The sequence below is a fragment of the Chrysemys picta genome, chromosome 3 (assembly GCF_011386835.1).
Source record: "Chrysemys picta bellii isolate R12L10 chromosome 3, ASM1138683v2, whole genome shotgun sequence".
Taxonomy (NCBI): Eukaryota; Metazoa; Chordata; order Testudines; family Emydidae; genus Chrysemys; species Chrysemys picta.
The window spans coordinates 184,371,358-184,396,062 of NC_088793.1; the positions used below are offsets into that span (position 1 = coordinate 184,371,358).

The following is a 24,705-nucleotide window of genomic DNA, read 5'->3' on the forward strand; positions in this document are numbered from 1 at the left end:
GGGGTAGGAGGGTGGGTATTGGAATGGACATGAACAACACATCTCGAAGAACAACAGTTACAAGAAGGTGAGTAACCGTTTCTTCTTCTTCGAGTGATTGTTCATGTCCATTCCAAGCAGGTGACTCACAAGCCCGAGTCTAGGTGGTGGGGTCGGAGGTCACTGCAGACTGGAGGACTGTGCGGCCAAATGCAGCATCCTCCCTGGCTTGGTGCGTGATGGCGTAGTGCGCCGTAAAGGTGTGGATTGAGGACCAGGTGGCCGCTCTACAAATTTCCTGCGTTGGGACGTGGGCCAGGAACGCGGCTGAAGAGGCCTGTGCTCTCGTGGAGTGGGCCGTGATAGGCGGGGCTGGTATATTGGCCCGACTGTAGCACTCCTGGATGCAGGTTCTGATCCAAGCTGAGATTCGCTGTGACGTGACCGGGAGCCCTTTCCTACTGTCGGCCATGGCGGCGAAAAGTTGGGTCGACTTCCTGAAGGATCTCGTCCTTTCTATATAGAACCCGAGAGCCCTGTGAACGTCCAGAGAATGCAGTCGGTGCTCCTTAGCCGAGGAGTGCGGTTTCGGATAAAACACAGGGAGAAAAATGTCTTAATCCATGTGAAATGGGGAAACCACCTTAGGTAGGAACGCTGGGTGCGGCCTGAGTTGGAGAGAGTTAGTCCCAGATGTCTCAGATGTAGCAAATAGTCCAATATGAGAGAGACAGGGACGAGCAAGGGGGCCTGACCCCGTTGTGTAGCCCAGAGGGGGAAGCGCTTCCACTTGGCCAAGTACGTGGTCCTTGTTGAGGGCTTCCTGCTGTCCAACAGGACCTGTCTGACCTGATGAGAGCATCGTAACTTCACTGGGTTTAGCCATGGAGCATCCAAGCTGTAAGTTGGAGCGACTCCAAGTTCGAGTGAAGGAGGTGACCGCGGTCCTGCGTGATCAAGTCCAGTAGTAGGGGCAACCTGAGTGGAACACTCGTAGACATGTGTAGGAGAGACGTGTACCAGTGCTGGCGCGGCCACGCAAGAGCTATCAGGATGAGTCAAGCGTGATCCCTGCGGGCCTTGAGGATTACCCTGTGAATCAAGGGAATCAGGGGAAAGGCGTAAAACAGCCCGTCTGCCCAAGAGAGGAGAAAAGCATCTGATAGGGACCTGTGACGCATCCCATGAGGCAGCAGAATTGACGACACTTCCTGTTCTCGTTGGAGGCAAACAAGTCCACCTGGGGATGACCCCAGAGTCGGAAAATTGAGAGAACTATATCCCAGCGGATAGACCACTCGTGGCCCTGGAACGAGAGGCTGAGGGCGTCCACGAGCGCGTTGTGCGTGCCCGGGAGGTAGGATGCTGTCAGGTGAATTACATTCTGTACGCAAAGGTCCCATAATGCCAGGGCCTCCTGGCAAAGGGGAGAGGAGCGAGCACCACCCTGTTTGTTGATATAAAACATCGTTGGAGTATTGTCTGTGAGGACAGAAACGCACCTGCCTGCCAGCTGGGACTTGAATGCTATGCATGCGAGGCGTACCGCTCGCAATTCCCTGACATTGATGTGCAGTGACAGATCCTCCCGCGACCTTGTGTTCTGAGGTGGCCCAGATGAGCACCCCATCCCCGATCCGATGCGTCCGTTACCAGGGATAGGGAAGGTTCGGGGTCCCAGAAAGGAACCCCCGCGCAGACCACCCGCGGGTCTAGCCACCATTGAAGGGAGTCCAACACCGGTGGAGGTAACGTCACCACTGATTCTAGGGAGTCCCTGACTGGCCGATAAACCCCTGCCAACCAAGACTGGAGTGGGCGCAGTCTGAGTCTGGCGTGTCTCACCACGTAGGTACATGCTGCCATGTGTCCTAGTAATTTGAGGCAGCTTCTTACTGTGGTGGTAGGGTAACTTTGGAGGCCGAGAATGATGTTGGATATAGTTCGGAATCTGGCCTCTGGGAGATATGCCCTGGCTTGTGTCGAGTCCAGAACTGCTCCTATGAATTCAATTTTTTGAGTTGGAGACAGTGTGGACTTGGCCTTGTTGAGTAAGAGGTCGAGTGAGCAGAAGGTCTACCTGATGAAGACCACCTGAGCCTCCACTAGTGCCTTGTTCCTGCCCATGATGAGCCAATCGTCCAGGTAGGGAAATACCTGGATCCCGTGTCTGCGCAGGAAGGCTGCCACGACTGCCATGCACTTCGTGAAGACACTTAGGGTTGCTGACAGACCAAAGGGCAGAATCGTAAACTGAAGATGAGCGTTGCCCACGAGAAACCTGAGGTAACGCCTGTGCTGAGGGATTATTGTGATATGAAAGTATGCGTCCTTTAAGTCGAGGGCGGCATACCAGTCTCCTGGATCCATGGAAGGAATGATGGAGGACAGGGAGACCATGCGGAACTTGAGTTTCTTCACAAACTTGTTGAGACGTCGCAAGTCCAGAATAGGTCTGAAGCCCCCTTTCGCTTTTGGAATTAGGAAATATCGAAAGTAGAAGCCCTTGCCTCATAGCTCCGGTGGAACCTCCTCCACTGCCCCTGAAGCGAGGAGGGGCTGAACTTCTTGAAGTAGAAGTTGCTCGTGAGAGGGGTCCCTGAAGAGGGACGGGGAGGGGGGCTGGTGGGGCGGGAGGGAGGAGAACTGGATAGAATATCCCTCCTCTACCGTGCGCAGCACCCAAGCATCCGATGTAATCTGGGCCCCCGATAGAAGGGGGACAGACGTGACGAAAAGGTAAGGTTGGACGGATCCATGGTTCTGACTGGGAGGTCGTCCTCGACCAAGCCGTCAAAATGGTGGTCTAGGCCCCTGCGTAGGCCTTGGTTGGGCAGATGACTGTCCGAAAGGCTGCTGTTGTTGCCTCCTCCTGCCCGTTCTCGGCCTTCTGCGCGAGGCATCCCCTTGATTTTGAGGCTGGTACGGTCGAGGGGCCTGCGGTGGCCTGAACTGCCTATGCTGGGTAACAGGGGTGTGTAGGCCTAAGGAACGGAGGATGGTACGCGAATCCTTTAGGCTATGGAGCCTCTTATCAGTCTTTTCTGAGAAGAGCGTGGGCCCTTCAAAGGGCAGGTCCTGGATCGTTTGTTGGACCTCGTGAGGGAGGCCGGAAACTTGAAGCCAGGCCCCGCGCCTCATGACCACACCAGTCGCCAACGTGCGTGAGGCTGAATCAGCCGCGTCCAAGGCCGCCTGGAGGGAAGCACGGGTAATCAATCTTCCCTCATCAACCAGGGCCGAAATCTCGGTTCATGAGTCCTGTGGGAGGAGGTCCGTGAATCTAGACAAAGCCGAGCACGTATTGTGTCCATACCGGCTCACTATAGCTTGCTGATTGGCAATGCGCAACTGCAGGCCCTCCATTGAATTTACCTTACGCCCGAACAGGTCCAACTTCTTAGCCTCTCTATTTTTAGGAGTAGCCCCCTGGAAACCCTGGCGTTCCCTCTGGTTGGCCGCATCTACCACTAGGGAGTCCGGTGGGGGGGTGTATAAAGATGTTCATACCCCTTGGTAGGAACAAAATATCGCCTCTCAGTCCTTTTGGCCGTAGGAGCCAATGAGGCTGGAGTTTGCCATAAGGTGCGGGTTGTGTCCGTAATGGTCTTAATGAGAGGTAGGGCTACCCTAATTGGACCTGACGGGGCCAGGATGTCAATCACTGGATCTGTGTCCACCTCGATTTGCTCAGTCTGTATCGAGAGGCTCTGGGCCGCCCGAGTAAGGAGCTGTTGGAGGATCCTATTGTCCTCTAGGGCCGGTGCCGCTGAAGTTCCCGCTACTGCCTCGTCCGGAGATGAAGAGGAAGATGTCCCATGCAGTGGCCCTTCATCTACCACGTCTCCCTCTGTGAGGTCCTGCGGCACACGGTACTCAGGCTGCGCGGCCGGTGCGGGCTCAAGATGCGGCACCGCGGCCAGCACCGAACGACAAGGAGTGCTGGACGGTGCCTGCGCTGTTGGGAGCAAAGTCCCCGTTGGTGCCATTGTTTGACCAGGGGGTGCCGTGTCCCCTTGTGGCACACTCCTGTCAGACGGTGGTGCTGGTGGTGGCAGCATTAGCAGCGGTGCCGCAGACGTTGAGGAAACAGAAGCAGCTCATGAGCAGGGCCCGTACGCCTGACCCACTGACTGACGGTAGGCCCACGGCGTCCAGAACGGCCACTGTGGGGGCGGTTGCCACTGCTGCTGTTGGTGCCACTGCGGTGGGTACGGTTGAGCACTCGTACACGAGGATGATCGCCTGCTCCTCAATCTGTTAGAGCAGTACGAGTCCGCCTCTGAGTCAGAAGTCTCTGAATATGAGGACATCGGAGGCGCGGTACCTACTGTCGCTGGAGGGGGTGCTCGCACCGGTTCCTTTGACGCGGTGCCGCGTGGAGAGTGTGGTGAATGCATAGCCGGTTTGCCCCTAGAGTGGTAATGGGGCCGAGCGGTAGCCGGAAGTTCTCTGCATCGGTGCGGCTACGCCGGCACCGGGAGGCTCAAGAGGTCTGATGCGGCCTCGAACGCCTCCGGCGTCGATGGGAGGCTCACCTCGTCCATCATGTCCAGGGATCTATGCCGTTCCAGACTCGACCTTGCCCTCTCCGGGGCGGGAGTCAACGGGATGGCCGGATGGGTCTGCGGCGCGAGTTGTCCTGTAACACTCGTGGACGGCGCCGGACCTTTAGAGTCCCGGTGGGGAGATTGTTCCTTCAGCGGCCTGTTCTTTTTAACCGGCACTGGTGATGGAGAGCGGTGTCTTGTAGAAGATGGTTTCTTATGCGCTGACTCTCTCCGGTGCCAGGGTTTCGGGGCCTTGGCCTCACAACTTATCTCCGGTGCCGGGGCACTGCGCACCGAGGATGAAGTGCTGGGGGCTGGCTCGGAAAGCCCGGGATCCGATTGCGGCCACAGTGCCGCCTTCATTAGGAGGACTTTAAGTCTCTGCTCTCTATCTTTGAGAGTCCTGGGGCGAAAAGTCCTGCAGATAGTGCACCTATCCCTTTGATGGGTCTCTCCGAGGCACCGTAAGCACGAAGAGTGCGGGTCACTCTTCGGCATAAATTTCCCACAGTCCCGACAGAGTTTGAACCCTGGGGACCCGGGCATGCCCCAGCGGGGCGGCGAAAAAGTTGGGGAAAACCCCCCAACTAATATCTAACTGGCTAACACTAACAACCAACTAACTAATTAACTATTTACAAGAACTACAGAACACTGCCACGATTGCTGAAGAGCAAGCGAAGTTCCAGCTAGCCGTCATCGGCGGTAAGAAGGAACTGAGAGGGTGGGGGGTCAGCTGGCCCCTATATACAGTGCCATGAAGGCGCCACTCCAGGGGGCGCCGAAGCCGACCCTACAGACGCTGCTATAGTAAAATCTTCTGGCTGGCGTGCACGCGGTGTGCACACACCTGCTTGGAATGGACATGAACAATCACTCGAAGAAGAAGGAACATGCCGCTGTGTCAGCTGCATCGAGTGCTAACTGGAGAGCCATCTTAGTCACCAGTTGCCTCATTAATGATGGGTTTGAATTGGTTCCTGTGAGAATCTGGGAGCTGCTCAATAAAGGAATTGAATTTCTAATAGTTGATATAATCTTATTTTTCCATTAAGGCTTGATAATTTGCAATATGGAATTGTAAAGTGGCTGATGAATAAGTCTTTCTCCTAAAGAGATTGAGGCACTTCCAATCCCTATCGTAGGGGGTGGATTTCATGTGATGATGTTGGCCTCCAGAGTTCACCATGTCCATAATGATCAAATTAGGGAGCACGTGGTAGAAGAGAAATTCTGTGTCTTTTGTGATACATAATATTTCTTATTGGCCCACTTACATGTTGGCGGGACCAACACAGGGGACTGCCATATAAGTTTAGCAGGATCCAAGAGAGCCTCATTGATAGGAAGGGCTATTGTGGATGAGGCAAAGGAGTGTAAAATGTCCAACAGTTTATGGTGTGACACGGTCACCTCCTGCAGTGTTAATTGTAATGCCTCTGCCACTCTTTGAGCTAGCTATTGAAAAAGTTTGAAGTTGTCTGCCAACAACAGTGGACGAGGCATTACTGTCTCATCTGGTGATGAAGATGAGAAGTTATTGAGGAAGAGGCTACACCCCGGACTATCAACCTCTTGTTCCTCCCTTACCTGTTCAGGGGCCTTGAACACCCCTGATGCAGTGGCCGAAGGAGAGCATCTCATTGGCTCCTGATAGGCCATGCAGGGCAATGTCTATATGCCTGCCAAGGGTCCCTGTTAGGCCACTGGGATGGTGGGCAGTGTCCCGGTTGTTGGTACCATGGCTGCCAACACCAGGGAGAGTATGGTTGAGGTCCGTATTGGTAATGGGTACCACAGGGTGCCTGAGAGGAGCAACAGGAGACTACATCCTCCTGCTCACTGTGTGATTCCCCACACGAGAATGGTGGTGCATGGCATGATGTCGAAGGTGAATCTGGAGGTTGAGGTGGACTTGGTACCAGAGCTCCAGCCCTGAATAGAGGCGAGTCTGGTGCATCAGACACAGAAAGGTCTCTTGAGTATTAGAAGTCTGGCGGTGCCATAGGCATCGGTACCGATAGTGGTTGGCAGCGCCGGGATGACTATATTGATGGTGTTGGAGATGCAGTCCAGGCTGAACGATCTTCTGGTGTGCCAAAGACGGTACTGATGTTGATGTCCATACCAAAGGAGCCTTCCCCAAGGCAGATTCTCTATCTTTATCTTACCCTATCAGTACCGATGTTTCCTTGCCTCTGCCAGTGGGTCCTTAGGCATACACTCTGGTACAGAGTCCCCAGATGGGAGGGGGTGGTTAGGGTTGAAGAAAAAACGAAGTTTGAAGATTTTTTAAAACAAATAAAAGAATAAAGAAATGTAAAAGAAACTCTAAGAAGTAGTTTCCCCTTTTTTACAAGTAGCAAGTCTTTAGAAGTTAATGATCTGCTAATGGACAGCTAAACTCCGTCTCTAGATGGGGAGGTTAAGAAGGAACTAAGGAGGGTTTGCCTGCGCGATGCTGGTTAGCTTCATGGCAGAACTCAGGTGGGGGACAGCACATGTGCAGGCCAAACAGACACTGCTACCAAAAGTCTCTGATCAGCAGGGCAGGATGCAAACACATCTACAGTGAAGCACCCATAGGGACACTACTCGAAGAAGAACATTTATTACCATATTATAATACTTTCAAAGATACTCCCATTGTGGGCCTAACTCTATTTAATGTCTTTTTAAAAATAATGATATATGGAGAAAACCGTAGATCTACCAACATGATATATGCCATCATGTGCCAGCAATGCCCCTCTGCCATATACATTGGCCAAACCAGACAGTCTCTATGCAAAAGAATAAATGGAAACAAATCTGACATTAGGAATCGTAACATTCAAAAACCAGTGGGAGAACACTTCAACCTCTCTAACCACACAGTGACAGACTTGAAGGTGGCAATTTTGCAACAAAAAAACTTCAAAAACAGACTCCAAAGAGAGACTGCTGAACTTGAATTAATATGCAAATTAGATACAATTAACTTAGGTCTAAACAGAGACTGGGAATGGTTGGGTCATTACACTAATCTATTTCCCCATGTTAACTATCCTCACACCTTCTATGGGTCATCTCGATTATCACTTAAAAGTTTTTTTTTCTCCTGCTGATGATAGCTCATCTCAATTGATTGGCCTCTTACAGTTGGTATGGCTACTTTCACCTTTTCATGTTCTCTGTATGTATAAATATCTTCTTTCTGTGTGTTTCATTCTATGCATCCCAAGAAGTGGGCTGTAGCCCACGAAAACTTATGCTCAAATAAATTTGTTAGTCTCTAAGGTGCCACAAGTACTCCCATTTTATTATTGCAAATGAAAAACAAACATTTGCCAAACTATCCCAAACTGGTCTAGGCACTCTCACCTGTCATCTGTGCTCTGTTCATCATGCAAGAGGCGCTCTTTATTTAAACCTATCTTTTCAAGTTCATGGGTAAGTTTTTCAAGATCATTATTCATTTGCTGGGTCTTCAGTTTTTCATTCACCAAATCCTTATGCAAAATAAACAAAAAAAATCAATCTAAAATGTTAAATTAATAATGCAGACTTATTTCAGAGTAGCAGCCGTGTTAGTCTGTATCCGCAAAAAGAACTTAGTTTCTGGAAATTGTCTATGCACTAAATTTCTATGATTACATGTAGCTTGTACAACCTGTTAATATAATTTCTTCCTTCCTCACAACTATTAACATCTGGAACAACATATAATCAGAAATTATATCCTAAATACAAGTCTGATTTCACCTTAGTTGTTTACCCCCTTTTTTTTTGCATGACTTTCCTTTTAAACTTCCCTTTTAAACAACAAGATAGGAACATGATTTTTTCAGAAATTACTAGTAGACATATTTTCTGTATGTTACAACTGTTAAAAAAGCTATTATGATATTATAGACACGCAGCACTTAGCTGTATTACATTTATGTCCGATAGATAATAGACGAACAGAAATTAGTTTCAAATTACCTCTCGTAATGTGACAAGTGTTTTCTTATCAATGGTAGCTCTTTTCACAAGTTCTTTATTTTCTTTTTCTAGCTCTTTTAGACGTACACAAGACTCTTTAAATATACCTATTTCTTTACATAGAGATTTGTTTTCCTTTTCCAGATTACTAATTTTTATATTGTTCTCTTCTAAAGTACTGTCTTTAATTTCTGCTTGTTGTCGGAGTCTCTTATTCTCTTTTTCCAGTTGTTTCTTATCCTTTTCCAGCTGAGAAGTCTCTTGTTCCAACAGCTTATTCTCCTTCTCTAATTGCTCTAGGCGTTTACTAGAGATTTTTAATTCTTCCAGATTCTTTTGCAGAGTTTGGTTTTCAGACTCTAAATCTTGTAGTTCACTTTCCAATTGTTGAATCTTTTTGTTACTATTTTCTAATGCTTTCTGTAGCCTTTGGTTTTCTGTATCTAAACCTTGGTAGCTGACTTCCAAACGTTCTGTTTTCTTACATGAAGCTTTCATAAGCTCCAACCCTTTTTTAAGTTGCTCCTTTTCACTTTCCAATTCCTTATTTTCTAACTGTAATTGAGCCATCTTGATGCTTGTACACTTCAAAGATTCAACTGTTCTTCTTAGTTCTAAATTTTCTTCATCAAGTTGTGAATTCTCTTTCTCCAATGATTCTAACTGAAAAGTAAGGTTTTTTAAGCTATCTAAAGTTTTTTTCAACTTTCTATTTTCCACTTCCAGGTCTGAGTTTTCTTGCTCTAAGACTTCTATCTTCTCACAAGTAATTTTTAAATTGGTAATCTTTTTCTGTAATAACTCATTCTCCTTTTCAAGATGATGCAACTCATTCTCAAGCTCTTCTGCTCTTTCTCCTTTCTCTTTATAATGTTCCAGTTCTTTCCTCGCTTGCTTTTTCTCAAATTCAATCTTATTTAGCTTACTGCTGGTCTCTTTGATAGATTCATGGAGGATTTTATTTTCTTTTTCAATGTCTTTCACTCTTGCTTCAGCACTGATTTGGGACCGTTGCCTTAGAGCAGCTACTGTTTGATTCAAATGCTCATTCTCCTGTTCCAATATTTTAATCTAATTATTTGAAAAAAAAAATTATAAATGTAGGTCAGTACCATGCCAAAAATAATTTATTTCTATATATAAACAGCAGCCTACTGAGATAGGACAGATGGAGATGGATTACATTATACATCACTTCCTTTTTAATATAAGGTAAAATTAACGTTCTGCTGTGGTTTATTCTACTATATTATATACCATGTAACATAACACACATTGTGTGTGTAGAGGTGATGGTTATGCAATCAACTGTAAATATAGACAAATTTTCAAGTACATTAGTTTGTCTGTTTTAAGATTATACAAAACCAACATACATTAGTGGCTTCACTCTCTTTCTGGTAGCCATTTAACCCAATAATGGATTCTTTTCCCAAAACAACATCTTGAGAGATATAATATATTAGAAATAGGCATAATACCAAAAATCCAAACATCCAGTCAAACTACGGCAAAAGGCTTATTGAAAGATTCTAAACGCAGTTTAAGAAAAAAATACCTCATCATTTTATTTGAAAATATAGAAAGTTCATCTTTGAGGTTTGCAGAGTCCATAATTGCAGCTCCACTGATTTTTGTGACTGTTTACGCCAAGGATATTTTAACCTTTCATTAAAAAAGTTACTAGTCCTTTTTCTTGCAAAGATTATGTTACTTGCCTGTCTCTCGGAGTTTTCTCGAAGTGTCTCAATGGATTTTTCAAGTTGTGCTTTTTCTTTCATCAGATCTTTGCTCAGATTTTGACTATTCTGAAGACTTTGTTTCTCTTGGCTAATTTCATTCTCAAGTCCTTCCAACTGGAGGGGGGGGGAAACATATTTAAAATTCATCCAGAGAGGACTATGAACATAAATGACTATTCTTACTGAGGTGAAGTGAAAATATTATAATTATTACTTTTATTTTCCATATGTTGTATATGGCCTGATCTAACACGTGTTAAAGTCAATGGAAAGATTCTCATTGACTTCAATGGAGCTGGATCAAGTCCATAAATTTGTATTTAAGATCCGGCAAATATTACAAACTCTGTCCCACCTAAAATAAACTTTAATCTAAAAATAAAAAATCTAGCCCCCTTTGTTGTAAAAATAGCCTTCAATACGGAAAATCATTATTCATGATGATTTTTTGAAACGTCACAATCGCTGCACACTTGACCTGTGTTTTCAATTGCCACGTGACCAAGGTCCTACCTTCCATGATTATTCCAGGCATCTGGAATCTTCACAACACTAATTCATCTGAAGCACAGAGAGTTCCTTTATCCTATTTTACAATTATTTTATTTATTAACAGATCTATTCTTTGATAACAGAAATTGGACAAACTGGAGAGAGTCAAGAGGAGAACAACAAAATGATAATAGGTTTAGAAAACCCGACTTATGAGGAAAGGTTAATAAAAATAGACATGTTTAGTCTTGAGAAAAGAAGACTGAAGGGGGACCTGATAACAGTCTTCAAATATTTTATGGCTAAAGAGGACTGTGATCAAATGTTCTCTATGCCCACTGGAGGTAGGACAAGAAGTAATGGGCTTAATTTGCAGTAAGGGAGATTCAGATTAGTTATTAGGAAAAACTTATTATTAAGCTCTGGAATACACTTCCAAGAGAGATTGTGGTTTTTAAGAACAGGTTAGACAAACACCCGTCAGGGATAATAATAATAATTAATAATAATACTTCATTCTGCCTCAGCACAGAAGTCTGGACTCAATGACTTCTCAAGATCCCTTCCATCCCTACAGTGCTATGATTTTATGAAATCTTACAAAACTTGTTTTACAACTTAAATAGAGATAAACTCAGTATACACAAAATAAACAATTATAAATTGGCTTAATGAAGTCCCTAAAGCTGTACTGAGGTGGCCTGCTGCTACCAGTTGCTTTCTTCAGCTTTATGGAATTGATCACAAATTGTGGTTGACGTTTTTCTACTTTTCATCTTCTATCTTGTCTGTTTGTAGTGTCAGTTAAAGTATTTGTGTACATCTACACTGCATACTTCTTTTAGCAGCATGTACTGTACATACATATTTAGCCCCCTTTGATGGGGGGGTCTACCCCACACAGGGCTTGAAAGGATTGCACCTGGAGGAGGACCAGAGAGCAGGAGTTGATTAAATGAGGCTCAGCTGGGTAAGAACAGGAAGGACTTGTATAAAGCCCAGGATCTGGTAGCAGAAGGGGGACTGAAGGGAAGTAATTTGCAATCACTCCCTGGGAGAAGAGAGGTGTGTTTCATAGATTCATGGAGTCTAGGACTGGAAAGGACCTCGAGAGGTCATCGAATCCAGTCCCCTGCCCACGTGGCAGGACCAAATACTGTCTAGACCATCCCTGATAGACATTTATCTAACCTACTCTTAAATATCTCCAGAGATGGAGATTCCACAACCTCCATAGGCAATTTATTCCAGTGTTTAACCACCCTGACAGTTAGGAACTTTTTCCTAATGTCCAACCTAAACCTCCCTTGCTGCAGTTTAAGCCCATTGCTTCTTGTTCTATCCTTAGAGGCTAAGGTGAACAAGTTTTCTCCCTCCTCCTTATGACACCCTTTTAGATACCTGAAAACTGCTATCATGTCCCCTCTCAGTCTTCTCTTTTCCAAACTAAACAAACCCAATTCTTGCAGCCTTCCTTCATAGGTCATGTTCTCAAGACCTTTCATCATTCCTGTTGCTCTTCTCTGGACCCTCTCCAATTTCTCCACATCTTTCTTGAAATGCGGTGCCCAGAACTGGACACAATACTCCATCTGAGGCCTAACCAGCGCAGAGTAGAGTGGAAGAATGACTTCTCATGTCTTGCTCACAACACACCTGTTAATACATTCCAGAATCATGTTTGCTTTTTTTGCAACAGCATCACACTGTTACTCATATTTAGCTTGTGGTCCACTATAACCCCTAGATCCCTTTCTGCTGTACTCCTTCCTAGACAGTCTCTTCCCATTCTGTATGTGTAAAACTGATTTTTACTTCCTAAGTGGAGCACTTTGCATTTGTCTTTATTAAACTTCATCCTGTTTAACTCAGACCATTTCTCCAATTTGTCCAGATCATTTTGAACTATGACCCTGTCCTCCAAAGCAGTTGCAATCCCTCCCAGTTTGGTATCATCCGCAAACTTAATAAGCGCACTTTCTATGCCAATAGCTAAGTCGTTAATGAAGATATTGAACAGAGCCGGTCCCAAAACAGACCCCTGCGGAACCCCACTCGTTAGGCCTTTCCAGCAGGATTGGGAACCATTAATAACAACTCTCTGAGTACGGTTATCCAGCCAGTTATGCACCCACCTTATAGTAGCCCCATCTAAATTGTATTTGCCTAGTTTATTGATAAGAATATAATGCGAGATCATATCAAATGCCTTACTAAAGTCTAGGTATACCACATCCACAGCTTCTCCCTTATCCACAAGACTCGTTATCCTATCGAAGAAAGCTATCAGATTGGTTTGACATGATTTGTTCTTTACAAATCCATGCTGGCTGTTCCCTATTACCTTACCACCTTCCAAGTGTTTGCAGATGATTTCCTTAATTACTTGCTCCATTATCTTCCCTGGCACAGAAGTTAAACTAACTGGTCTGTAGTTTCCTGGGTTGTTTTTATTTCCCTTTTTATAGATGGGCACTATATTTGCCCTTTTCCAGTCTCCCATGATTTTCCAAAGATAATAGCTAGAGGCTCAGATCCCTCCTCTATTAGCTCCTTGAGTATTCTAGGATGCATTTCATCAGGCCCTGGTGACTTGCAGGCATCTAACTTTTCTAAGTGATTTTTAACTCGTTTTTTTTTTAATTTTATCTGCTAAACCTATCCCCTTCCCATTAGCATTCACTATGTTAGGCATTCCTTCAGACTTCTCGGTGAAGACCGAAACAAAGAAGTCATTAAGCATCTCTGCATTTCCAAGTTTCCGGTTACTGTTTCTCCCCCTTCACTGAGCAGTAGACCTACCCTGTCTTTGGTCTTCCTCTTCCTTCTAATGTATTGATAAAAAGTCTTCTTGTTTCCCTTTATTCCTGTAGCTAGTTTGAGCTCATTTTGTGCCTTTGCCTTTCTAATCTTGCCCCTGCATTCTTGTGTTGTTTGCCTATATTCATCCTTTGTAATCTGTCCTAGTTTCCATTTTTTATATGACTTACACTTACTCCTTGGGGGGAGGGAGTTTGAGCTGGTACAACCAAAGGGGGGGGATGACTAGAAGCTGTAAGAAGGAGTCCAGGGAAGGAGCAACAAGGGCTGAGGAAAAGCATATCATAGTTGCCCAATACAGGGTCCCTAGACTGGAACCTGGAGCATTGGGTGGGCCTGGGTTGCCATACTGGCCACTGGGGAAGTGGCACCATCAGGACAGTGCTGGAGAAGACTGCCTGAGACTGTGTGGAAGGACTTTGAGTAAGCCCTAGAAGGGGTAACCACGTAGTGACCCAGCTGAGTCATGAAGAGGAGGCTTCAGTTCCTTGAGCTGCAGGGCGAGTCAGGACAGGTAAAGACCAAATCAAGGCCAAGGTGAAGGCCAAATCACACTTGGAGTTGCAGCTAGCAAGGGATGTTCAGAGTAACAAGAAGGGTTTCTACAGGTATGTTAGCAACAAGATGATGATCAGGGAAAGTGTGGGCCCATTACTGAAATGGGGAGACAAACTAGTGACAGAGACTGTGGAAAAAGCTAATGTACTCGATGTTTTTTTGCCTCTGTCTTCACAACAAGGTCAGCTCCCAGAGTACTGCACCGGGCAGCACAGTATGGGGAGGAGGTGACCAGCCCTCTGTGGAGAAAGCTAGTTTAGGACTATTTAGAAAAGGCGGACGAGCACAAGTCCATGGGGCCAGATGCACTGCATCCGAGGGTACTAAAGGAGTTGGTGGATGTGATTGCAGAGCCATTGGCCATTATCTTTGAAAACTCATGGTGATCGGGGAAGGTCCTGGATGACTGGAAAAAAGCTAATGTAGTGCCCATCTTTAAAAAAAGGAAGAAGGAGGATCTGGAAAACTACAGGCTAGTCAGTCTCACCTTAGTCCTTGGAAAAATCACGGAGCAGGTTCTCAAGGAATCAATTTTGGAGAGGGTCCAGAGAAGAGCAACAAGAATGATGAAAGGTCTTGAGAACATGACCTATGAAGGAAGACTGAGAGGGGACATGATAGCAGTTTTCAGGTATCTAAAAGGGTGTCATAAGGAGGAGGGAGAAAACTTGTTCACCTTAGCCTCTAAGGATAGAACAAGAAGCAATGGGCTTAAACTGCAGCAAGGGAGGTCTAGGTTGGACATTAGGAAAAAGTTCCTAACTGTCAGGGTGGTTAAACACTGGAATAAATTGCCTATGGAGGTTGTGGAATCTCCATCTCTGGAGATATTTAGGAGTAGGTTAGATAAATGTCTATCAGGGATGGTCTAGACAGTATTTGGTCCTGCCACGTGGGCAGGGGACTGGACTCGATGACCTCTCCAGGTCCCTTCCAGTCCTAGAATCTATGAATTTTGAAGCACTTAGAGGAGAGGAAAGTGATCAGGAATAGTCAGCATGCATTCACCCAGGGCAAGTCATGCCTGACTAAAATAATTGCCTTCTATGATGAGGTTACTGGCTCTGTGGATGAGGGGAAAGCAGTGTTATTCCTTGACTTTAGCAAAGCTTTTGATACGGTCTCCCATAGTATTCTTGCCAGCAAGTTAAAGAAGTATCGGCTGGATGAATGGACTATAAGGTGGATAGAAAGTTGGCTATATCGTCGGGCTCAAGGGGTAGTGGTCAATGGTTCCATGTCTAGTTGGCAGCCGGTATCAAGCAGAGTGCCCCAAGGGTCAGTCCTGGGGCCAGTTTTGTTCAATATCTTCATTAATATTGAGCACGGGATGAATTGCACCCTCAGCAAGTTTGCAGATGACACTAAACTAGGAGGAGTGGTAGATATGCTGGAGGGTAGGGAGAGGATACAGAAGGACCTAGACAAATTAGAGGATTGGGCCAAAAGAAATCTGATGAGGTTCAACAAGGACCGAAGAATCCCATGCACTGCTACAGACTAGGGACCGAGTGGCTAGGCAGCAGTTCTGCAGAAAAGGACCTAGAGATTACAGTGGCCGAGAAGCTGGATATGAGTCAACACTGTGCCCTTGTTGCCAAGAAGGACAACGGCATATTGGGCTGTATTAGTAGGAGCATTGCAAGCAGATAGGGAACTGATTATTCCCCTCTATTCGGCACTGGTGAGGCCACACCTGGAGTGTTGCGTCCAGTTTTGGTCCCCTCACTACAAGGAGGATGTGGAAAAATTGGAAAGAGTCCAGCGGAGGACAACAAAAATGATTAGGGGGTTGGAGCACATGACTTATAAGGAGAGGCCGAGGGAACTGGGCTTATTTAGTCTGCAGAAGAGAAGAATGAGGGGGGATTTGATAGCTGCTTTCAACTACCGGAAGGGGGGTTCTGAAAAGGATGGATCTAGACTGTTCTCAGTGGTAGTAGATGACAGAATAAGGAGTAATGGTTTCAAGTTGCAGTCAGGGTGGTTCAGGTTGGATATTAGGAAAAACTTTTTCACTTGGAGGGTGGTGAAGCACTGGAATGGGTTACCTAGGGAGGTGGTGGAATCTCCTTCCTTAGAGGTTTTTAAGGTCAGGCTTGACAAAGCCCTGGCTGGGATGATTTAGTTGGGGATTGGACCTGCTTTGAGCAGGGTGTTAGACTAGATGACCTCCTGAGGTCCCTTCCAACCCTGATATTCTATGATTCCCCTTCCTAGAGCCTTTTTTCATTGCACTGAAAGACTCCAGCAGTGGGGAGCAGCTGAAGCCTTTCCCCACTGTCGGAGTCTTTCACTGACAAATATAGCTACACACTGCAGTGGTGACGAAGCTTGCTTTTCACAATGGTGTGTAGCTACATATACACTACATGCTGGTGACACTGGTGTGTAGTGTAGACATAGCCTCTGAGTCCCTTTGTCCTGATCACTTTATCTATATTATCTGCATTGTGATGGTCTTGAAAGGCCACTTATTAAATTATTTCAGCAAAGGAAAGATATGGGGATCTCCCTTATCCTCTGATTCTGTTAGAGTTCACCCCATCTCAGGATAATGCTAAACCATCTCCATCAGTACTTTTATCCCCAGGAATCATAAGTATCCATTTTAAGAATACATTTTTTGTCTATAAAATGGGCCAAATTTTACTAGATGATGGATATTTCAAAAATTTTCCTTAGGAAAGATTCCCTTTGCTCCTACAAGACATTAACTGCTTCCTCACTCACGCTTTCATTTATACAAGTTGAATGCTGTGCCATACTACATTATACTCTATATATTTTTAAAGAACTCAGGATAAACTTTTCCTGAAAGGGGTACTTCATATACCGAGTTTTTTGCCAAATGGTGCTGCTGCCTCCCACCTTGGTTATGAGAATGCATAATTGTTTCAATGTGGAAACAAATGAACATATTTCCTAGTCCCCCACTCCTTTTGTTTGTAAGCACATGCATCCACAGGGCACAGGCTTTATCACAGGCAAAGTGAGAAATTTTTGTGGGAACACTTGTTAAAACTGACAGCACACCATTTCAGCAATATTTCTAACAATGGCTTCAAACCACCATTATTCTTACATCAAGTGGTGAACCACCCACCACATATGGGGAACTAACTCAGTTTTTCTAGAGTCCATCCTTCCACTACAGACCAAAGATTACAATATCTGACATCTTAGCCTTCAGATCTGCCACAAGGATAGATACTATAGGAAGTAACAAAATAATTATGTGAGAAATATAATTCAGAGACGACACTTCCTTCATTCACATACCACTAAGGGCCAAACATACCAGGCGTCTACGTTCACCATTCATATGAAGGCTGAAAACTCCCTGTAGCGGGGTAGTCACCCCACTCCTGCCCTGAAGGGCTTAAAACAGCCCTGGGAGAGGGTTGTGGTGGGGAAAAACTAGGCTGATTGGGGGAAGCAGCCACAACTGGGCCCACGCCCCAATAGGGCCACAGCTGGCCCTATAAGAAGGCTGAGGGCCAGAGGCTGGCAGACACACTCTCTCTAGTTTACTTGAGAGAGACGGGCCTGGCTGCCTGGGAAGCTGAGAAGGGTATCTAGGGTGGAACAGTGCTGGGGAAGGGCAGAGGGAGCTCCAGCCTAGCAAAGCCCCAGGCTGCAGGCCAAGTTGAGGGCCCACAAAGGTACTGGGGCTGCAGAGGGGCAGCCGAGATATAGACAGAGGCAGCTGGTCCAACCCCCCTTGCCGATGAGTGGTTTATAGACTGCAATCTTCCCCAGGGAGAGGGGATGACTGGCAGTAGCCACTGAGGCAAAGTGGGGATAGAGGGTTGGGGGTTCCCCTGGGGGGGGAGACCCAGAGCGGGGTTACTGCCAGGGCAGAACCCCAAGGTAAAGGGCACCGAGGTCTGGGAGAGACACAGGAGCCAGCGGCAAGCGAGACACCAGCCTGCAGAGGGCGCTCTGGGCTGTAAGAGCTAATTCCTGAGAAGACCAGCAGGAGATGCCGCGCCGGTGAGTCGTCACCCCGTGACACTCCCCTATCCCTATCCTTATCCTATTCTTTATCCTCATTGGGCTGGTGACAACCTTCAAATGAAGTTTTAAGATTCATCTTTACCTCACTTAATCTATGGACTCTGACCACAAATTCCATAGTATTCTTGGGCTAAGTGAGGTCTTTACTTCTGCCCTTCCTAGAGGGAAGACAGCATGTGCAGTAGCTGAGAGGGATGAGGTGTGGAACATGCTTTCAGAAGTCTTAAAAGAGCAACACTCCAATGTGGAAACTACAGAATCCGAAACACCAAAAAAGAAAATCAACCTTCTCCTGGTGGCATCTGACTTAGATAATGAACATGAACATGCACTGACTGGTCTGCACTGTTGTGCATCATTATCGGGCAGAACCTGTCATCAGCATGGACGCATGTCCTCTGGAACGGTGGTCAAAGCATGAAGGGACATATGAATCTTCAGCGCATCTGGCATGTAAATATCTTGCAACACCGGCTACAACAATGCCATGTGAATGCCTGTTCTCACTTTCAGGTGACATTGTAAATAAGAAGCGGGCAGCATTAACTCCTGCAAATGTAAACAATTTTTTTTATCTTACCAATTGCCTGAAGAAGAAGTAGGATTCAGTGGACTTGTAGGCTGTTATTGTTTAACAGCACGATTAATCGTGATGAATTTTTTTTAGTCGCTTGACAGCCCTAGCTATTAACATAATTTTATATGGCAATATAAATGCTTAACTCTATTTTGACATTTGTTGTCTGGTAATGTGGATTCACCAAGGACAAGTCATGCCTGACCTATCTGATTGCCTTCTATGATGAGATAACTGGCTCTGTGGATATCCAGAAAGCAGTTGATGTGATATATTTTGATTTTGGCAAAGCTTTTGATATGGTCTCCCACAGTATTCTTGCCAGCAAGTAAAAGAATTATGGATTAGATGAATGGATTATAAAGTGGATAGAAAGCTGGCTAGATTGTCGGGCTCAACGGGTAGTGATCAATGGCTCAATGTCTAGCAGGCAGCCGGTATCAAGTGAAGTGCCCCATGGGTTGGTCTTGGAGCCAGTTTTGTTCAACATCTTTATTAATTATCTGGATGAAGGGATGAATTCCACCCTCAGCAAGTTTGCAGATGACACTAAACTAGGAGGAGTGGTAGATACGCTGGAGGGTAGGGATAGGGTCCAGAGTGACCTAGACAAATTGGAGGATTGGGCCAAAAGAAATCTGATGAGGTTCAACAAGGACAAGTGCAGAGTCCTGCACTTAGGAAGGGAGAATCCCATGCACCGCTACTGGCTGGGGACTGACTGGCTAAGCAGTAGTTCTGCAGAAAAGGACCTGGGGATTACAGTGGACGAGAAGCTGGATATGAATCAGCAGTGTGCCCTTGTTGCCAAGAAGGACAACGGCATATTGGGCTGTATTAGTAGGAGCATTGCCAGCAGATAGAGGGAACTGATTATTCCCCTCTATTCGGCACTGGTGAGGCCACACCTGGAGTATTGTGTCCAGTTTTGGTCCCCTCACTACAGAAGGGATGTAAACAAATTGGAGAGAGTCCAGCGGAGGGCAACGAAAATGATTTGGGGGTTGGGGCACATGACTTACAAGGAGAGGCTAAGGGAACTGGGCTTATTTAGTCTGCAGAAGAGAAGAGTGAGGGGGGATTTGATAGCAGCCTTCAACTACCTGAAGGGGGGTTTCAAAGAGGATGGAGTTAGGCTATTCTCAGTGGTGGCAAATGACAGAACAAGAAGCAATGGTTTCAAGTTGCAGTGGGGGAGGTATAGGTTGGCTATTAGGAAACACTATTTCACTAGGAGCGTGATGAAGCACTGGAATGGGTTACCTAGGGAGGTGGTGGAATCTCCATCCTTAGAGGTTTTTAAAGCCAGGCTTGATAAAGTCCTGGCTGGGATGATTCAGTTGGTGTTGGTCCTGCTTTGAGCAGGGGATTGGACTAGATGACCTCCTGAAGTCTCTTCCAACTGTAATATTCTGTGATTCTATGAATGTATTATTGATGAGAGCAAGAGTCTCTGAGATCTCCTCATTTAAAGATTATATCTGACCACAATTTTTGTAACAAGTAACGAGATAAAAAAGCTAAATTAACTGTCTTGTGTTTAGTTGCAGAAGTGTTGCAAATTGAAAAGGTAAATCTCTTGAAAATCTGCTACAGGGGAAAAATCTAGAAAGACGAATTTCCCAAACTTACTCAAGTCTCAACTGCTAAAATTATTTCAACTGTCTCTGGCAGTTAACTGTCTCACTGATACCCTATGTTCTATTCAATCTGTTCAAAATTCCAATCTAATAATTTTCTATTATGAGGCTGGGATGCTGGGTACCTTAGTACATCATAAGAGAAGTTTGTTGGGGAACAATGATTAAAAGTCCCTAAAATATAGGTATCCCTCAAAATGCAACACAGGGAAAAACATTTTTAATTACTTGGCAGCGCTAGTGAAGAGCTACACTCCATGCTTCCAGGAAAGAGGCACAGAAAAAGCCTGAAGGTTTGGGGGTGGACTCAGCCTATTAATTTTTTTGAGTCGGGCACTTGGGCTTTCATTATACTTTGTCTCCATACTTCCTGGTAGATGGTGCTCTAACACCAGCTGTTCTGTTCTTCCAGCAAGAGGGGAGAAAAGTGAGATGCTCAACAAAATTCAGTTTAAGAATATATTTGGTGACTTCTTCAGTATCTATGAAACTGGGAGCTTTTTAAAACTAGATTCTTTATATTGGTTCATATTTATTGTTAAGTTCTTCAGGATAAACATCTTAACATCTCTAAATATCAGGAGATATGCTGTGTTTTATGTATCTTTTCTAAGACTGGAAACTGAAGTTAATGTTGAAAAAGTAACAGTACAACAAAGAACAATGTTACAGTTTTACAAACACAGACATCAGAAATCCAAGAAATTCTAGGTTAAGGTTAAATATGAAACAAAATAACCTTCAACAAATCCAGTGTTGTGAAGTATGGAAATTCCTAGTTAAAGTACTATGAACAACCTTAACGTTGCCCCATGCTCCCCTACACAAACATACATACACAGTTCAACCACCTAGCTCAGGGGTCAGCAACCTTTCAGAAGTGGTGTGCCAAGTCTTCATTTATTCACTCTAATTTAAGGTTTCACGTGCCAGTAATACATTTTAATGTTTTTAGAAGGTCTCTTTCTATAAGTCTATAATATATAACTGAACTATTGTTGTATGTAAAGTAAATAAGTTTTTAAAAATGTTTAAGGAGCTTCATTTAAAATTAAATTAAAATGCAGAGCCCCCTGGACCGGTGGCCAGGACCAGGGCAGTGTGGGTGTTAAAGGTGCAGCAACTCAGCCCTGCGGTGCCTCCTGCTGGTTGTCTCTGGGAATTAGCTCGTCCAGCCTCCAGAGCGCCCTCTGCAGGTTGGTGTCCCCTGCCACTTGGCCCCTGTGTCCCTCCCAGACCCGGTGTCCCATTATCTGGGGTGCTGCCCCTTGGCAGTAACCCCTTTGTCTCAGGGTCTCCCCTCCCCAGGGAGCCCCCACCCACAATCCCCACTTGTCTTAGTATAAGGCTACTGCCAGTCATTGTCTAGCTCCCGCGCCCTGGGGCAGACTGCAGTATCACACTACTCATCACCGGCAAATTTGGGTTTGGACCTGCTGCCTTTGCCTACCCCGGGCTGCCCTCTGCAACCCCCAGTACCCGTTGGCCTTCTGCTAGGCCACAGCCTGGGACTTTTGAGGCTGGAGTCTCCCCAGCTCCTCTGCCTTTCCCCAGCCCTGCTCCACTCAGGTACTCTGCTCAGCTCCCTGCAGCCAGGTCTATCTCCCTCTACAGCTAGAGAGAGACTTCAGCCTAGCAGCCCCTTTATAGGGCCAGCTACGGCCTGATTGGGGCGTGGACCAGCTGCGGCTGTTTCCCCAATCAGCCTAGGGTTTTCTCTCTCAGCCACAGCCTTCTCCCCGGGATGTTTAAAACCTTTCAAGGCAGGAGCGGGTGACCACCCACTACAGGGTGCCACTGAAAATCAGCTCGCGTGCTGCCTTTGGTAGGCGTGCCATAGGTTGCCTACCTCTGACCTAGTTCAACACAGTCCACACTTAGTTCAACCATTATTCAGCAAAAAAGTTTGTATTGATGCTGAAAATAGAGCTGACTGAAACCTTTACAGTTCCTGAGCTGTGCAGAAACAGCCATGATGGTTATTCCAGAGTTTAGTTAGTCACTAGTGAACACGTCCAAAACTAAACCACCCAGTTCTCTCTAAATTAGTTCTATGTACTAGATCACATCAAGGGCTCTTAAGTCAAACAGGTTTCTAGGCCAACCTGTTCTTAAAATATAATGTGACAAAGATATGTCATTAACTTTTTGAAAATTATTGTAACATCTATTTTAAGTTCCATACTTGTCAGATTCACTGCAACAGTCTCATCAAAATTCCACTTTGGCTAAAGACCACAGATGCAAAATCTTAAATATAAACAACTTTTTTGAGAGAGAGACAGAGAGAGAGAGATTGTATCAGAGGGGGGAAAATCAGATTCAGAATGGAAAGCCTGCTTTTGTCTTAATTATGAAAAGACTAATCTCTCTTTCTCACACACACACAAAACACTTTAGCACATGTGAGTAATGCATCCATCCCAAACTCATACCGATAAAACCTGACATACCACACCTTTTATAGTCTATTTGATCATATTGTACATGCACATATTGATGGCTACCTTTTTGCTAAGTCTTTGGTTTTCTTTTTCCATTTTCAGAATCTTTGAATTACTGCCTTCTACAGAACCCATTGCATTTTGTAGCTCTTCCACCATCTTCAGCAAACTTTGGTTTTCCATTTCCAGCTTCAGCAATCTACTTGATGTCAATTCATTCACTTCATGGCCAAGTGACTTTCGTGGCACTGTAAGATTTAAAAGAAATAGAGGTTACTTATCATTAACTCAAGATCTTTGAGGTGAGTCTGTGAGACTTGTGGGATAAAAAGGCCTGCACCATGATCCTCCAAAATCTTCTAGTCAGCATTGTTTGTTGGGGCCACTCAGACCTCTCTCCCCCACCTAAGAACAACTATGAAATTGTGGATGAAGGAGGACTGAAAAAAAGATTACTAACCTCTCTGTAACTGTTGTTTTTCGAGATGTGTTCCTCATGTCCATTCCACTTTAGGTGTGCACGTGCCACATGCACAGTTGCTGAAGATTTTTCCCTCAGTGGAATCTGTCAAACCGGCTCTAGTGCCCCCTGGTGCCATGTGCTCATGTGTTGGTATAAGGGTCCAGGCCAGCTCTGCCCCCTCTCAGTTCTTTCTGGCTGGCTAACTCTGACCATGAGGCAGAAGGGTGAGTTGTGGAATGGACATGAGCAACACATCTCAAAGAACAACAGTTACAGAAAGGTTAGTAACCGTTTTTTCTTTGAGTGTTTACCCATGTCCATTCTATGTTAGGTGATGCCCAAGCAGTACCTTAGGAGATGGGCTCGGAGTTCATAGACATGTAGATTGCAACACTGCTCTATCAAACCTGACATCATCTCTAGCCTTCTGGGTGACGGTGTAGTGGTATGAAAAAGTATGCACCCACGATCAAGTCACTCCTCTACAAATATCCTAGATTGAGACCTGGGCCAGAAACGCTGCTGAGGAAGCTTGAGCTCTTGTCGAGTGGGTGGTCAAGAGGGCAGGAGGTGGGGCACCCTCCTGCTCACAGAATGTGCAAATGCAGGAAGTGATCCAAGATGAAATTCTTTGGACCAAAATTGGCAGGCTTTTCATCCTGTCTGCTACTGTCACAAAGAGTTGCATAGACTTACAGAACGGTTTGGTCCTTTCTATATAGAAAACCAGGGCCCGTCTAACATCCAGCATGTGGAAATGCTGCTCCTCTCTATTTGTGAGAAGTCTGGGGAAGAATACTTGCAAGAAAATAGTAATCAGGTTATGAAACTTCGGGAGGAATGCAGGGTGGTGGTGAAGTTGTACCTTGTCCTTAAAGAACACTGTATAAGGGGGTTCTGACGTAAGGACCCTGATCTCTGACACCCTCCTGGCCGAGGTAATTGCTACCAGGAAGGCAACCTTCCAAAAGAAGTACATCAAGGGGCATGATGCCAGTGGCTCAAAGGGAGAAGCCTGCGAGTCTTGACAGGACCAGGTTTAGGTCCCATGGTGGAATGGATTCACGAATCTGAGGGTATAGTCCCTCTAAGCCCTTGAGGAAGTGAATGGACATTTTGTGAGGAAAAAACGACCTACCATCCACCAAAGGGTGGAAGATGGAAATGTCCACTAGGAGTACCTTAATCAACTAAATGGCTAGGCCCTGCTGTTTCAGATTAAGCAGATACTCCAGCATAGACTGGAGAGGTGACCTACCGGGTGACAGGCCACATGGAGAAACACTTCTACTTGGCAAGGTAAATCACTCTAGTAGATCGTTTCCTACTACATAGCAATACCTGGTGGACTTGCTCCGAACAGGCCAGCCCCACTGCATTTAACCATGGAGCTTCCATGCGGTCAGGTGGAGGGCCTTGAGGTTTGGGTGGAGAATCAGCGGTGATTTTGGGAG

General features: G+C 45.6%; 1 protein-coding gene across 16 annotated transcripts in view; it reads right to left on the reverse strand.

The window, feature by feature from the left end:
* Window positions 1-24,705, reverse strand: part of CCDC88A (coiled-coil domain containing 88A) — a 410,515-nt gene that overhangs the window by 147,588 nt on the left and 238,222 nt on the right. For all 16 annotated transcript variants that reach the window (XM_065590781.1, XM_065590785.1, XM_065590783.1 and 13 more), the window contains 4 exons: window positions 22,852-23,036; window positions 10,214-10,351; window positions 8,496-9,566; window positions 7,893-8,020 (listed from right to left, as the gene is read on the reverse strand). In XM_065590781.1, the coding sequence (XP_065446853.1) occupies window positions 7,893-8,020; window positions 8,496-9,566; window positions 10,214-10,351; window positions 22,852-23,036 (1,522 nt within the window). The remainder of the gene's footprint in view (window positions 1-7,892; window positions 8,021-8,495; window positions 9,567-10,213; window positions 10,352-22,851; window positions 23,037-24,705) is intronic.